Here is a 14,220-nt window from a genome sequence, read left to right on the forward strand (position 1 = left end):
ACAGAATGTGGGAGCAGAGGATAGAGGTTGAGGGCTTGTTGTGTCCATAGGTTGGAGCAGGGGGGATGTGACGGGTCTCCCCTCTGTCCAGAGGCCTGGGGAAGGGCGGAGGCCCCACCGGCAGCACTGGAGCTCTTCCCGCAGCCGAAGGAAACGCCCTTCCATCCTCACACCCCATCTTGAACCCCGGTTTCTTCCGTTAGGCATAGGCAGGCCCCAACGCTAGAAAAACGACTCAGAGATGCTAATCAAATCCCTAGACAATCTAAGCAGCCTTGGGTCTTCGTCCACCCAGCTCTGGCCTCGGCCACCCCCTGCCTCTGCGGAGCACAGCTCGGCCCTGGAGTGCTTGGTCTGTCTGGCTCTTGGGCTGCCTGCCCGCAGGCTGAGACCCTGGAGGGGTGGGTGCCCCCCGTCCCATGCCCGGCTCCAGCCCTTGCTCCTTGTGCCAGATCTACTACTGGGAGGCCGACGGCCAGAACGAGACGGAGAAGATGAAGGTGCTTTTCCTGCCGGAGACCACGGTGAAGCTCAAGAACCTCAGCAGCCACACCAGCTACCTGGTCAGCGTCTCGGCCTTCAACGCGGCTGGAGACGGGCCCAGGAGCGGCCCCCGGCAAGGCCGCACCCACCAGGCCGGTAGGAGGACAGCGCGTTCCTTCCGCAGCCCCTCTCGGATGCTCCCTCTGGGAGCGACCACCCGGTCCCCCCCCCCGGGGGGCTGTTCTGCGACCCCCTTTGTTCCCCCTGCCCTCGGCTCTGCCCGTCCTGTCACCCAGACCCCCGGGAGGCTGGCACTTCTGGGTTTGACTCACAGGGCTCCCCAGGGCCTGGCCTCGGCCCGGTGCGTGGAGCTGCGGGCTAATCATTAGTCTGCTTGAGCTTCGGGGGAATCAGGGCCACGTCTGCACCCAGGCCCCGGGCAGAACCAGCAGGGCTCCCCCTAGTCCCTCGGGACTTCTCATCAGGGTCACACACCAGCGTGTCCAGATGTGGGGGGAGCTCCTGGTCTGTTGACGTGTTGAGCCTGGGCCACCCTGTGGGCCCCAGGGGCCTCAGGGCCAGAGCGCCCCCGGGAGCAGCTGGCTGGCCGTCTCTGGGGCCCAGGCCAGGTCCGTGAGCGTGGACGGGCTGCCCTGCGGCCGCGGCCCTGCCTGTGGCCTCCTCGCTGGCAGTGTGCGTTGTGAGCGGGTCCCTCACTGTCCTGGTGGCTGTCAGAGCCCCAGGGCCAGGGGAGCGTTACAGGGCTGACCGGGTTCTCGGGAGCAGCTGGGCCGTGGGTCCCCAGAGCTCAGAAGCACTTGGGAGACCCCGGGAGTTGAAGGCAGCAGGATGAGGTTGGGGCCCGGGGTCGAGGACCCACCCCAGCCAGGGCCCCCCAGCATTCAGCAGGTTCAGCCAACTACCAGCCTTCCTGGATAATGCTGCTCCTGAGCGCCCCCTTCCCCGGAGACGGCCACAGCCAAATGGCAGGGCCTCGTCCAGCCCCCGAAGCTCAGGCTGTGGACTGAGCTGGGAGGTGTGGGTGCCCCTGTGGGGCCGAGAGCAGACGGTGGGGCTCAGGGCACTGAGGCCCCGCAGGTCATGGAGCCAAAGGGTCCCCAGGGGCAGAGGTGAGGACAGAACAGGGATGAGTCGGGGCTGATGCAGCAGGTATTTCTGAGCACGGAGGGGAGCCTGGGCAGGCGGCGGGCATCAGTCTTCACTTGGGCAGGGCAGCTCTAGGTGCTGACACCCCCCACCTAACACCGCCCCCCCCCCCAAGTGAAGCCCAGGCAGGCGGGTGTCCCCTGGACACACCCCCTCTGCACCTGCTGGGAACATCCTCCAGCCCCACTGGCTCATTAGGCCCCCAACTCCAGACCAGGGGACGTTGGGAGGCCAGGGGGCTGTGAGATTGCAGGTGAGGACGGGGTAGGGGGTTCTCTGAGACCTCCAGGCCCCCAGGAGGCGGGGACAGAGACTTCGTCCATCACAGAGCTTGTCCCTCCCCAAAGGGCAGGCCTGGAGCCCGCGGAGCCTCCAGGATGCACCAGAAGTGGCGCTGTCCGCGTTTCATGTTCCCTTTCCACCCATTTATTCATTTTTAGGCCTTTGTCACTGCGCCTCTCGGGCTCCTTTGTGTTTGAACATCACCGTTTTCTCTGCTCTTCTCAGGAGGGTCTGAGTCTCTGACTGATCCCGGGAAGTTCGGTACCTCTCCCGTTCGTGCCACGGCATCGAGGCGTTGCTGAGTTGACAATACCATCTAACGCGAGCTCTGTCCTGGGGGAGGCCTGGAAACGTGAGCCGATGGTTTCTAGAGCCTCAGTGAGCGTCCTTTCTGTCCCTCCAGCTCCCGGGACCCCCAGCTTCTTGGCGTTCTCAGAAATCACCTCCACAACCCTGAACGTTTCCTGGGGAGAGCCCGCGGCGGCCAACGGCATCCTGCAGGGCTATCGTGTGGTGTACGAGCCCCTAGCGCCTGTCCAAGGTAAGCCTCCGGGCGCACGGCGCCCCCCACCCCCCGTCTGTGCAGCCAGGCTGCGGGAGGAGCCTGCTGGACAGACTGAGCGCGGCCAGAAGCCCGTGCCCCGTTCTGCTCAGCGCTCTCTGCTGGGCCCCGGCCTGGCCCCTGTCACCTGGGACACGGCCGTCCTGGGAGCCCAGGGCTGCAACCCCAGCCAGGCCCACCTGGACCCACACGCTGGAGCCATGATGGCAGCGTGGCCGACGAGAGGGCTGGCAGCCCGGGTACCTCTCTGCTGCTGCCTCCATTCCTGCCTTGACCCAGCGAGGATTCATGAAGCACCTCCTGTGTGCCAGGTGCTCTTCCAGGTGCTGGAATCTGTGGATCCAGGAAAGCTGATCCTTGCTTGCCTGAGTGCAGGGAGGGGAGCGTGACCCACAGATAATTACACAGAGACAACCTGACAGCGATCAGTGCCGTGAGGGCTGGGGGCGGGCTGAGAGGCAGGAGGGACCAGGCGCCCAGCCCGCAGGGGCTCCATCACATGGGGCCTGGGAGGAGGGGGCAAAGCAGAAGTCCCGCAGGCCACGGGGCCAGTCACGCGGCCCCAGTGAAGCAGTTACACAGGACGGGGATCCCTGGGTGAAGGAACCGCAGCATCAATACAGGGGACAAAAGGAGGTGCGTCCGTGACCTTGGAGCTTCTTGGGACCGACAGGGAGCAGAGGCCCTGCAGGCGGAGCAGAGCTTCAAAGCAGGAGCCGGAGAGAAGCCGCGACAAGGGTGGCACAATGAGCAGCCGATGGAACCACGGAGAAGGTCCTGGGCTCGAGAGGCTGGCCGGGGACCCATGGGGCTGGGGTCCCGGATGGGCCTCGGCCGGGGTGACAAAGGGGGGACCAGGGTGGACAGGTGAGGCAGGAAGGCGCCAGCCAGAGGGCCCCGCTGTCACCACGCACGGCGCCACCAGTGCTGCACGGACGTGGTTCCTGCACTCAGTGCTCCTCCCTGCCCGACTCCTGGGTTGGCATCACAAGGGTTGAGTGGGCATTTTTTTCTCTCCCACTGTGTGCCCAGCCCCGGTGCGGGGAAGGGGGAGGAGCCCGGGGCAGGCTCCCCCAGTCGTAGACACCGACAGACTCTAAAAATTATAGATTATCTCATGTCCAGGAGGAAAAAAATAGAACCAACACATCAAACGATATTGGCTCTCCGTTTAAAGCCGTGATAAAAGTTTCCTTTTAAAATAAGCACATTCAAGTAAAACAGAGAGTTGATTCGCAGAAGAAAATTTAAGCCCTGGATTTTATTTCATCGAATCTAAACCGCCATTGACTGCGAGATTCATTGTTATTTTATGAAGTGCTAAGAAAGAAAAAAGGCTTCCAATAAACTACAGCCCAGCACGCTCGTAACATCAATTCCGAGCTGCATCCCAAATCAGAGACGTGAAACACGAGGGGAAAGGAGTATGTCTCAGAAAATCGATGGACTTTGGTAAATAACAGTAGAGGTGATATGTGGAAACATTTTGTAAAACCGCCAAGAGGCCCGGGATCAGCATTGATCGAGCGCAGCCACGCTCGGCGGTGTTCCTTCCAGAACCCAGCTCTGCTGGGCAGGAGGCCTGGCGCGGCTGTGGCCGAGGTGCCAGCCCCAGAGCCCCAGAGAGACGGCCGGGCTCTCGCACGTTCAGCGGGGAGGAAGGGCCCGAGTCCCAGGAGACCTCGGCTTGGCTCCCCAGGTTCCCCGCACACACGGATTCCACGAGCCGCGGTCCCTTTTCAAGGGTAGTAACCCCTGGCACCCTTCGGAGAGAAAGGGACACCCAGGATGGTGAGCGACGGTCCCCTGGAGCCTTCCCACCCCCACAGCGAGTTTCCCACGCCCTCTGTCGAGCCCCTGCGGCAAGCACCCGTGTCCTTGGCCTCCAGGCAGGCCAGGCACCACAAAAGTTGCCCGGATGGCTGCCTCGCAGGCCCTGGCTGTGCTGCGGGAGAGGAGTTCTCCACCCGGGCAGGCACGTGCCAGGATCGCTGCTGGCTGCTCCCCACGCCTGCACCCCCGTCTCCCCGGGCACGACCCGCCTCTGGGTTCCCGGGTCGTCAGGGTTGTGCTCAGCTGTCCGCTTCATGTTGGCATCACTCGGGATCCTGGCTCAGCGGCTCAGCATCACCACGGGCAGCCCACACAGCTCCCCTGTGCTCCTGTCAACGCGACCCCGCCAGGCACGCGGACCAGGACGTGGTGTTCGCACAGCAGCGACAATGCCCCCCATCCCCACCCCGGGCTCACCACCCGCCCCCGAGCGTTCTCCCCCGTCTTCACCACAGCCCTGCGGGGCAGGCGGCCGCTCCCCTCGTCTGCAGACAGAGCAGGCGGCATCTGCGCCCTTTACCCGCTGTCCAGGGCCTACAGTAGGGGACTGTTGGAGAGAGGAGGGAGTCGAACCCCAGCAGCTGGCTGCACGAGCCATTAACCGCCAGGAGATGGGAAATGTTGGGACCTCGTGTTTCTGAACCTGAACGTGGTGAACGGCAGAGACGGAGCTCGAGAGGCCACCAGGCCTTCCGCGTTCTGGCTGGGACAGGGGCTTGCTGTCCCCTCTGTGACAGCAGTGGGGTCACAGGTCACAACTATCTTTGCCTCTTTTCACAAGTAACGAGACCTCTGCTCTGGGGAGGGCTGCTGCTTTCGTCCTGGGTCCGGAGGGCCCGCCCAGGGCTCCCCTCTGCCTCGGGCACCCGGGCGTTCGGACAGGCACACGAGGTCAGCACAGCTGACAAGGCCCGACCCTGAGGGAGGCTTGCAGTCGAGCACAGAGAGGGTGAAGCGGCAGCGAAGCACCACACAGCTCTCCACCCTCGCTGAGGTCGAGCTGGAATCCAGCTGCCCGGCGCCCCCAGGCCTGGCCCAGCCTTCGCTGCCCCAAGTCCCCACACCTGGGTGACCCCCTGGTTCCGCCTTAGTGCCGCCGGCGATCTGATGGGTGTGCAGGCCTCTTGGGTGGGGGTCTCGGGAGAAAGCCCACCTCATCCCTTCTCTATTGGATCCAGAATCTCCAACAGGTAACGCGAACACCGTGCTGGGACTCCAGTGTCCATACTTTCGTGTGGCTCGGAAGACCCTACGTCCCCAGAGGTGTGGCTGCAGACGGAGAAAGCAGCAGGCATCTCTGTCCGGGGCTGGAATTACAGTAACTCTCTCCTGACGCTGCTTCCCTGGTGACATCACCCAAGACTCAATGTTTTTGCTTGTTTTTGTTGTTTTAGGACCGAACCCACAGCATGTGGAGGTTCCCAGGCTAGGGCTCCAATCGGAGCTGTCGCCGCTGGCCTGCACCACAGCCACAGCCACGTGGGATCCGAGCCGCGTCTGTGACCTACACCAGAGCTCATGGCAACGCCTGATCCTTAACCCACGGATGGAGGCCAGGGATCGAACCTGCGTCCTCACAGATGCTAGTCGGGTTTGTTTCCACTGAGCCAGGACGGGAACTCCCCAAGACATGCCGCTGGTGCTTCTATACAGACACGTAAGTGTGTGGTAAAGACAGAAAAAAAAGTTGTAAAGGAATGATCTTCCCCAGAGAGCGACAGCTGCCTGGTCACCCAGGCCCTGGGCAGTGCAGTGTCTGGATGGACATCACAGACGCCTGGTCAGGCAGCCAGCAGCCCAGGCCACGGGCGCAGAGAGCACGGCGTCTACACAGTGCTGGCGGATCCCCGGCTTTCCGTGTGCTGAGGCCAGCTCCCCCATTGCGGCGGGGAGCACCCAGCCCCACAGAGCACTGAGCTGTGAATTGGGCACCTCACTCAATGGCAGAGCTATTTTTATGTTTTTTTTAATGTTTTAAGTGGAAGTATTTTATGTGATTGCACCCTGAGGCGTTGCAGTGCAAGGAAGAGCTTTAAAATGGGCTAAATCAATAAGATTCTGACGTGGCTGAGTTGCGGGCAAGGCCAGACCAGCCCTGCCTCCCCGTGGGAGGGAAGCAGGTGCACACCTGTACCCGTGTTTGGTTGGGCTCTGAGAGGAAGGAAGGCAGCTTTTAGCCAAAAAGGGGCTGCTCTCCAAAGAAGACTGCATCAGGCAGGACCCGCTATGTTCATAGGTGACAATCCATGAGTGCAGTTGGTCACCGGTGGACCCCAAGCCTGAAGCCTGTAATACGGGTGAGAGCTGGGCTCTCTGGGCAGACGCGGCCCTGCTTCTCTATGGAAAAACTCTCATCACTCAAAAGCAGCCAAAATCCCTCCGAAACAATTTGGAAGAGAATAATTCAGCTGAATAAATGCTTTATAAAAGGCGTAATATGAAAACAGTAAACCAACTGGAAAGTCTTCTGCAGACCCGTAGGCTTAGAGAAATTTGATGGCTTTGGAAGCTGGACCCGCTTTGCAGTCAGGACGCACTTTGTTGGGCTCGTCTGAGGCCAAGGCTACTCCGAGGTTCGAGGTGCCGATGAGCCTTGCTGTTTGCAGCAAGGGCAGGCGCCCCCAGCGGCATCTCGGGAGGCCCCCCTGTTCTCTGTGTGGGGCAGACGCCGAGGGGTCTGCACAACTGCTACTGAGTCGTTAAGTCTTGGAGTTGCCGCCCTCTTCTGTCCTCCAAGCGATGCCCGACAGATCTCAGTGTCTTGAAGGCTCTGAGAAGTCCTGCAGTCTAGAGCTTCTGTAACTCTTTCTGTTCACACATGCCGTTTTCAAACTTGTGTTACCAAAGAACCCTGTTTTCCCTTCTGGAAGGTGCTGTGTTTATGGGGTATCCGCCTCCCCAAACGTCAAATCTCTCTTTTCTGATTAAACATAGAACAACGGGCCACACTTCGGCTGCGTTTCCGTGCCCCTGAGTGCGACTTCCCTGTGTGGTCAGTTCTCCGGAGGGAGGCACTCTGCATCCTCGAATCCTTGTGTCAGGGGCTGAGGGCGGATGAAGTTGTCCCGAGTTGCTTGGGGTCTTTTGGCCCCAAGGTGGCCTGGGCAGTGGGGCTGGAGCGCTCCTGCCTCTTCCTCCACATTCTCTCCCCCGAAATCGGGATGCACCAAGTCACCTGCCCGTGACACAGGGTTTTGTGCCGCTCTGGGCCAGGGGGGGAGGGACCCCCCACACACCCAGAGGGCAGGGACCGCCCTGGAGCCTCGGCTGGGTTTCTCTGCCCCTGATGTGACCATGGAGCAGCTGCCTCCAGCCCACCCGGGGTTGTAAGGGTGGTTCTTCCCTTTGTCGGTGTCACTTATCAAGCTCAGACTCTAATTGCACTTATCGCTGCTGAAAAGTGGCCATTATCACCGCTTAAACGGCTCCTAATTGTGGGAAATACATCCTTAACAACCAGCGGCTTCCTGGTTGGCGTCGGAGGCGCTCGGGCCCCCCCTGAACCCGCCCCTCCTGCCTTCCCTCGGCTCCAGGGGTCAGCAAGGTGGTGACAGTGGACGTGAAGGGGAATGGCCAGCGCTGGCTCAAGCTGCGGGACCTCACCAAGGGCGTCACCTACTTCTTCCGCGTGCAGGCCAGGACCATTGCCTATGGGCCCGAGCTGCAGGCCAACGTCACGGCCGGGCCGGCCGAGGGTGAGTGCCCGGCCTCTCGCTCCTGCGTGCCGGGGGCGGGCTCTGTCTACACTCGCAGAGGCCGGCTCAGGGCTGGCGTCATCTCAGGACTGTTGGGGAGGGGTCCGGGACGTCTTCAGAAGCTGCATTAACAGAAACTTACGCACGCAGACTTGCCTGACACAGATGAGCAATTTTTTTTTTTTTTTTTTTTGTCTTTTTTGTCTTTTTGTCTTTTCTAGGGCCGCACCCGCGGCATACGGAGGTTCCCAGGCTAGGGGTCCAGTTGGAGCTGCAGCTGCCGGCCACAGCCACAGCCACAGCAACGCGGGATCTGAGCCTCGTCTTTGACCTACACCCTCAACTCACGGCAATGCCAAATCCTTAACCCACGGAGCGAGGCCAGGGATCGAACCCACAACCTCAGGGTTCCCAGTCGGATTCATTAACCACTGCGCCACAACGGGAACTCCAGCAAATTCTTAGGTGTTAAGCGTGTGTTGTTTGTTTTCTGGGGAAAAAAATTAAATGCATTCAATTTTGAAATAAAATAGGTGAGAGCATTGTAAAGTTTTCACATCCACAAGAGGAGCCTGAAGGTCCCGCTTTACACATGCCCTTGGCCTTTGTTTAAATGCTTACGGAGGCAGTGGCATCAGGGCAGGGGCTGCGGGGCCAGCGTGGGCCTGCCACGTCCATGCCTCATCTTCCAATTCTCTGCTGGACCCGAGGCCAGGGTCAGCCCCACACCGATTTTCAAGGGGAGAAACCGGGACTGAGCCTGGGGCGGGGTGGTGGGGGGAGCCTTGCCTGGAGAGGTGGCCCCAGAGCGTCCCCCTCCGTGGACGGGGCATCCCCAGGGGCCCAAGGCCACCGCTCTCTCCTGCTCTGTCCCGCAGGCTCCCCGGGATCCCCGAGAGATGTGTCCGTCACCAAATCGGCCTCTGAGCTGACCCTGCAGTGGACAGAGGGCAGTGCGGGCAGGACACCCACCACGGGCTACGTCATCGAGGCCAGGCCCTCAGGTAGGTCTCTGGTGTGTGAGACGGGCCATGCCAGACGTTGCCCCGATGGCCCGCTACCCCCACGGGCATCAGACCTCGGAGTTTCCCCGTGTAGGCTCCGGAGGAGAAGTGTCGCTCAGAAAGGCGTGTGCGGGAAGTCGGGGCCACTTACAAACGTTCTCAGCGCCCCCAGGAGACCCGCGCGGGTTTGCAGAGACGCAAGGAGGGCGTCCAGGTTCCCAACAGAGGCGTCTTCCTTGTTTCTGGTCACACGAACATGCCTGGTAGTTTCTGATAAGTGAGGCATTCGGCCTGTTGTGGAAACGGAGGGACCCAAATCCACGACAGGCCTGGGCTGCTGTCCACAGGCCTCTGTGGTCACACAGAAAGCGGCCCCCACAGTGGCCCCTGGCTCAGCTGGCGACCTTAGACCCAGAGCCCCGTTCCAAGACCCACGGGCGCCGTGGCTGAGAGGCTGCGAGGTCTGGGCCCCTGCGGCTGTGGAGGAAGGAGCCGTCCACCCCCAAACCCGGGAGGGCGTTTCTCCCAAAGGCCATCTTGCTGCCTCCCCAGACCCGCCAAGGCCTCGTGGGTGGATGTGGGCGGCCGTCAGCTTAGACAAGAAGCAGTCCGTTTGTGTCCCCACCAACCTCTAGCCGGAATGTAACACGTCTTTGCCTTATAAATGCGTGCGTTTGCTCAGGCGCCTGTAACCAAGCGCCCCACCCCGGGCGGCCTGAACAACAGAACCGTGTTATCTGTCGGTTCTGGAGGCTGGGAGGCCGAGATCAAGGGGCTGGTGGGCTTGGTTCCCTCTGCGGGGGCGGGGCAGGTCTGCTCTGGGCCTCTCCCTGCGTCTGGCCCACGGCTGGCAGTCCTGATGATCCTTAGCTTGTGGCCCAAGTGCCACCCAGATCGCTGCATTCCTGTTGACATGGCCCTCCTGCCATGGCTGGTTCCCGTCTGGCTCTTTGTTAAGGACCCCAGTCTTATTGGAGGAGGTGCCACCCCGATGAGCCCGTCTTCACTAAGGATGCCCCAAAGACCCTGTTTCCAAAAAGTCACATTCTGAGATACAGAGGGTCAGGCCTGGAACGTAGGGATTTCGAGGGGACACAGTTCAACCCGTAGCTGCAGGTAAGAAACCACAGAAACCATTGCAGAACCCGTGAAGTTGCCAGCAGGAGAAATCTCACCTGGAGTTTGCTGGCGGCGCAGCAGGTTAAGGATCTGGCGCTGTCAGTGCTGTGGCTCAGGTCTCTGCTGTGGCTCAGGTTCGATCTCTGACCTGGGAACTTCTGCATGACTCAGGCATGGCCAGAAAAAAAAAGAAAAGAAAAGAAAAATCACAGCTTGATTCACTTGACGTTCCAGCCAGGGCAGGTATCTCCCAAGGTCATTCGCACTCATCTTCAACTTGAAATCAAGTCACTTGCAGCCCCCGCTAGATCTTGTCCCCCACAGCGTTCGTGAGGACTTGCCCTGGAATAAGGGCATCGCCTAAACCCACGTCTTCCCGCCACATCTTCCGGACACTGTGTAGCTTAACAGGGATGCAGAGAAAACCCGCGTGACCCAGACCTTCCGTGGAACCAGGACAGACGCCGCTGTGAGCGTCCAGTTACCTCTAGGCGTTACGAGCACGACCCGTCTAAGTGGTTTCCTCCTTAGTTCTGGTTTGTGCCTCTAAAACCATTCTGAGACGGGGTCCTTGCAAGGCCCCAGATGCCAGGGGGTTCGTGGCACCAAGAAAAAACTAGGAAGCCTCGATCCTGAGTCATTTCCTTCTACCTGCTTGCTTGTCTCCCGGGCGGGAGGTCAAGGCCCCAGTGGGTGTGCAGCTATAAGAGGGCCACAGGAGGGACCCTTGGGGCGATGGACGTGCCCCGTCTCGGGACTGTGCCAGCATCCATTTCCGGCTGTGCTCTAGAACCACAAGCTGGTACCTGGGGGAGCTGGCAAGGGACACGCGAGACGTCTGCCTTGTTTCCCGCAGCTGCGTGGGACGCCACGATTATCTCAAGTGAAAAGTTTGGCTTAAAATTAAAAAGAAATTCCCACGGACAGTCTCCCCAGCCTGGTCAGCCAAGCGCACCAACATACTCAGAGACGAGCGCCTGGTGTCAGGAGTGGGCCTGCGGGGCCGTCAGCAGCAGCCAGAGCGGGCGCAGGCTGGAATCAACCCTAGGGAGCATCTGGGGCGTCCCGGAGCCAGGGGGTGGCCTCTCTGGCCTCCTGGGGGGCTGTTAACGTCCCCTCAGGTTGCCCCTGCTCAGCCATCTGCCCTGATGAGGGAATGGGGGTGCCTCTTGGCGGATGCGCAGCTGTGCGGAGTCTGGAAGGTGGCGGAGGCCCTAGCCGGACCGTCGGCATGGCTCCCATGGCATCATCCAAATGGAAGCCACCTACTGCCCACTGGCGGTCTGACCCAGCGGGTCGAGACCAGGGTGTGGAACGGGACGCACGGAGACCTGGCAGGAAAACGACCTGGAAGAAGGACCCCGAGTTTTTCTGTGACTGCTGAAGAGTCTGCTTTCACCCCCTCTCCCTGGGCTGCAGGTCTCCAGGGACCTCCCGTCTCAGAGCTTCACAGCCCAGAGCCACCACCCACTCACCCTGCGGCCTAATGGTTGGGGGACACCCCTCCCCTCCGAGTCGGGCGATGTGCTCTTATGGGTTGTCACTGTTTAAGCACCTCCCGGAACCTGGGGCTCTGGATCTCTGCTGCCACCGTGACAGCCTCTTTACACAGGACAGGAAACACTGTGTCACCAGCACTCCCTGGCGAGGCCTCCCCGGGGCGGGGCGGTGGTGTCCCAAGGGAGCTTGCTGACGGTGCTTGATGAGGGTTGTTTTTGATCAAGGGGGGGCTGCCCAGAGGCCTTGGGGTCCCCTTACCTGGATGGGCGGGGGACGGAGCCACTTCCCCCGGGGGGGGAGGGTTCCAGGGCCCCCGGGCTGCCTGCTGTCTGCCCTCCCAACACCTCTCCAACATGCCCCCCAGAGGCAAGTGGCCTGATGGGCTGGCAGGGAGCGGGGGCCAGGGCTCGGGCGGCCAGGCAGCTGCTGGCCCCGCTGTATCCGCATTTTCACCCTGCACGTCCTGCTGACCCCCTGAGGTGGAGACAGAACCGCACACCCGCTGGCGGAAGTAGCACCTGGCAGGCTGCAGACCCCCGCTTCCTCCCGGAGAGGGAGGCCGGCAAGCGAGGACCGGGGGACACAGCCCCAGACTCCGCGGGACGCCTCCCAGAGGTCCGTTTCCCTGCTTCCCTGCAGTCGGTGTTGCTAGGCTCCCAGGAAGGCAGTAGAGACAGTGCCCTGGGCATATGCAGATGATTTATTTACACAAATTATCCCGAGGCTTTTTCCTGCGTAGATCAGGAAACCTCATTTACATATTTACACAATAGCCGGGAATGGCACTAAAGGAACTGTAAATATATTTTCCTCTCCAAAGCAGCCATGAAATGCATATTTAGGAGGTACCAGGCAGACACTGTATTGCTTTTTTCACAAATAATGTATTTTAGCCCCGGGATGAGTACGGGTTAGGTGGAGAACAGCTGCTCGTCCCCAGGGGACCCTCCCCGCCGACTCTCAGTCCTCCTGAACGAGCCCCCCGGCCCCCTCTCCACTCGTTCTGTCCGTCTCCGTCTTGGACTGCAGGACTTGTCAGTGGAGCCAAGGAAAAACTTGGTCTTTCCCAAGGTTTTAAAATCCAAGGATGTTCCCAGGTCAGCATCTTCGGCATCTTCAGCAGGACCGCTGCGCCTGCAGGGCTGACTCTGTCACCAGCCTGTGTTCGCTTCTTGCCTCACCACCACCACGGTGTGGACAGCCTGTCAGCCTCTGCAGCCGCTTCTCTCGGGGCGGGGGTCCCCGTCACAGGCCACCCTTTGCCTTTCGACCTGCATCTCCTCGTGTGCGCTGCCTTAAACAGGGATCAGATACACCACGGCTTCTTTCCTATCAGATGTGCTCAGCCTGGGGTTGAAGCCCACCTGTTGCAGTTAAATTTCCAACCCAGCCCGTGTATACAAAGAAATGGCAGCATTTAAGAACTAAGCCGCTGACAGGCTCAGAGCTGCAGGCTGACGGTCGCGTCGTTGGCCGCGTGGGTTAAAAGAACCAGAAAGCTGGGGCCGTGAATGGCAGTTTCATTCAGCATGGAGACCCTGTGTAATTGTCCATGAAATCAAACTTTTGTATCGGCGCAGCATCTGCCCTGCAACCCGCCGCTTCTGGGCATCAGAGGGATAAATGGAGCGCGGACGGCGGATGTGCCTGCACCAGGGTCTCAGCTCAGAAGAGAGCTGGCCCTGTGTCTGGGTTGATGGGGACACGGTCTGGGATCGGGTGTGCCTCCAGCCTGCGCTCAGCAGAACCAGCGCGGCTGAGCCGTGAACCCACGTGTTGCAGGAGGCGCGCGCTGTCCTCGGGCATCCCTGGCCGTCCCGTTTCCGCTTGGACAGACGGATGCTGCCACAGCACAGCCGAGACCGGAGCTCCGATTCTTTAGGAAGCAGCAGCCGTGGGGCCACACGCGGTGTGGACGCTTACTCACCCCTCCCGCCGAGCCCAACGCCGTCTGACGCGTGTGACCAGAGTGCGGTTAATCCAGGGGCGTTTTGCAAAGGTTCTCGGCGGCCCCGCCTTCTAACCTTGGTGGCAGTTTCCCAGCAGCGTCTCGGAAGGAAGGCGCTCTCTTGGTGTCCAAGGAGCAGAGCCACGGACACCCCACCGCCGACTCAAGAGGCCTCAGCCTGAAGGTCAAAGTTAGCCCCCAGGAAGGTCAAAGTTAGCCCCCAGGCTAGGCCAGGCCTTAGGCACCAGCGTCCAGAGATGTGGCTCTGGGAGATGCGAGGGACTGTTCTCAGGCCAGTCCTGGGGTTTCCCATGAAGGCGACATGGGCGCTCCTCCCAGGGAGGAAGGCAGGGGGAGCTCCTGAGCACCTGGCGGGGCGCCTCGCCTGGCATCCATCCGCAGAAGCTCCGTTTGAAACTCGCCAGGGCCCGCCCTGCTCTCAGGTGCTGAGGGGCCCCGGGTTGTCGTGGCGCGTGGAACATCGGCTGCACAGATCTCATTAGGCTTCACGGTTCTGTACCGTTATTTTCCCCCTCGTCTGTAGTCATGCTTTTCTCCATCACTGAATTATTGGGATATTTACCATCGTGATACAAATGAGGAAAACCGCCCACAGCGAAGAGACCG

At 60.8% G+C, this 14,220-nt stretch overlaps 1 protein-coding gene across 4 annotated transcripts in view; it reads left to right on the forward strand.

Moving 5' to 3' along the window:
- Nucleotides 1–14,220, forward strand: part of SDK1 (sidekick cell adhesion molecule 1) — a 513,421-nt gene that overhangs the window by 474,576 nt on the left and 24,625 nt on the right. For all 4 annotated transcript variants that reach the window (XM_021087982.1, XM_021087980.1, XM_021087981.1 and 1 more), the window contains 4 exons: nucleotides 453–639; nucleotides 2,336–2,473; nucleotides 7,861–8,022; nucleotides 8,901–9,026. In XM_021087982.1, coding sequence (XP_020943641.1) covers nucleotides 453–639; nucleotides 2,336–2,473; nucleotides 7,861–8,022; nucleotides 8,901–9,026 — 613 coding nt within the window. The remainder of the gene's footprint in view (nucleotides 1–452; nucleotides 640–2,335; nucleotides 2,474–7,860; nucleotides 8,023–8,900; nucleotides 9,027–14,220) is intronic.

The sequence above is a fragment of the Sus scrofa genome, chromosome 3, assembly GCF_000003025.6.
Source record: "Sus scrofa isolate TJ Tabasco breed Duroc chromosome 3, Sscrofa11.1, whole genome shotgun sequence".
In the NCBI taxonomy this organism is placed as follows: Eukaryota; Metazoa; Chordata; class Mammalia; order Artiodactyla; family Suidae; genus Sus; species Sus scrofa.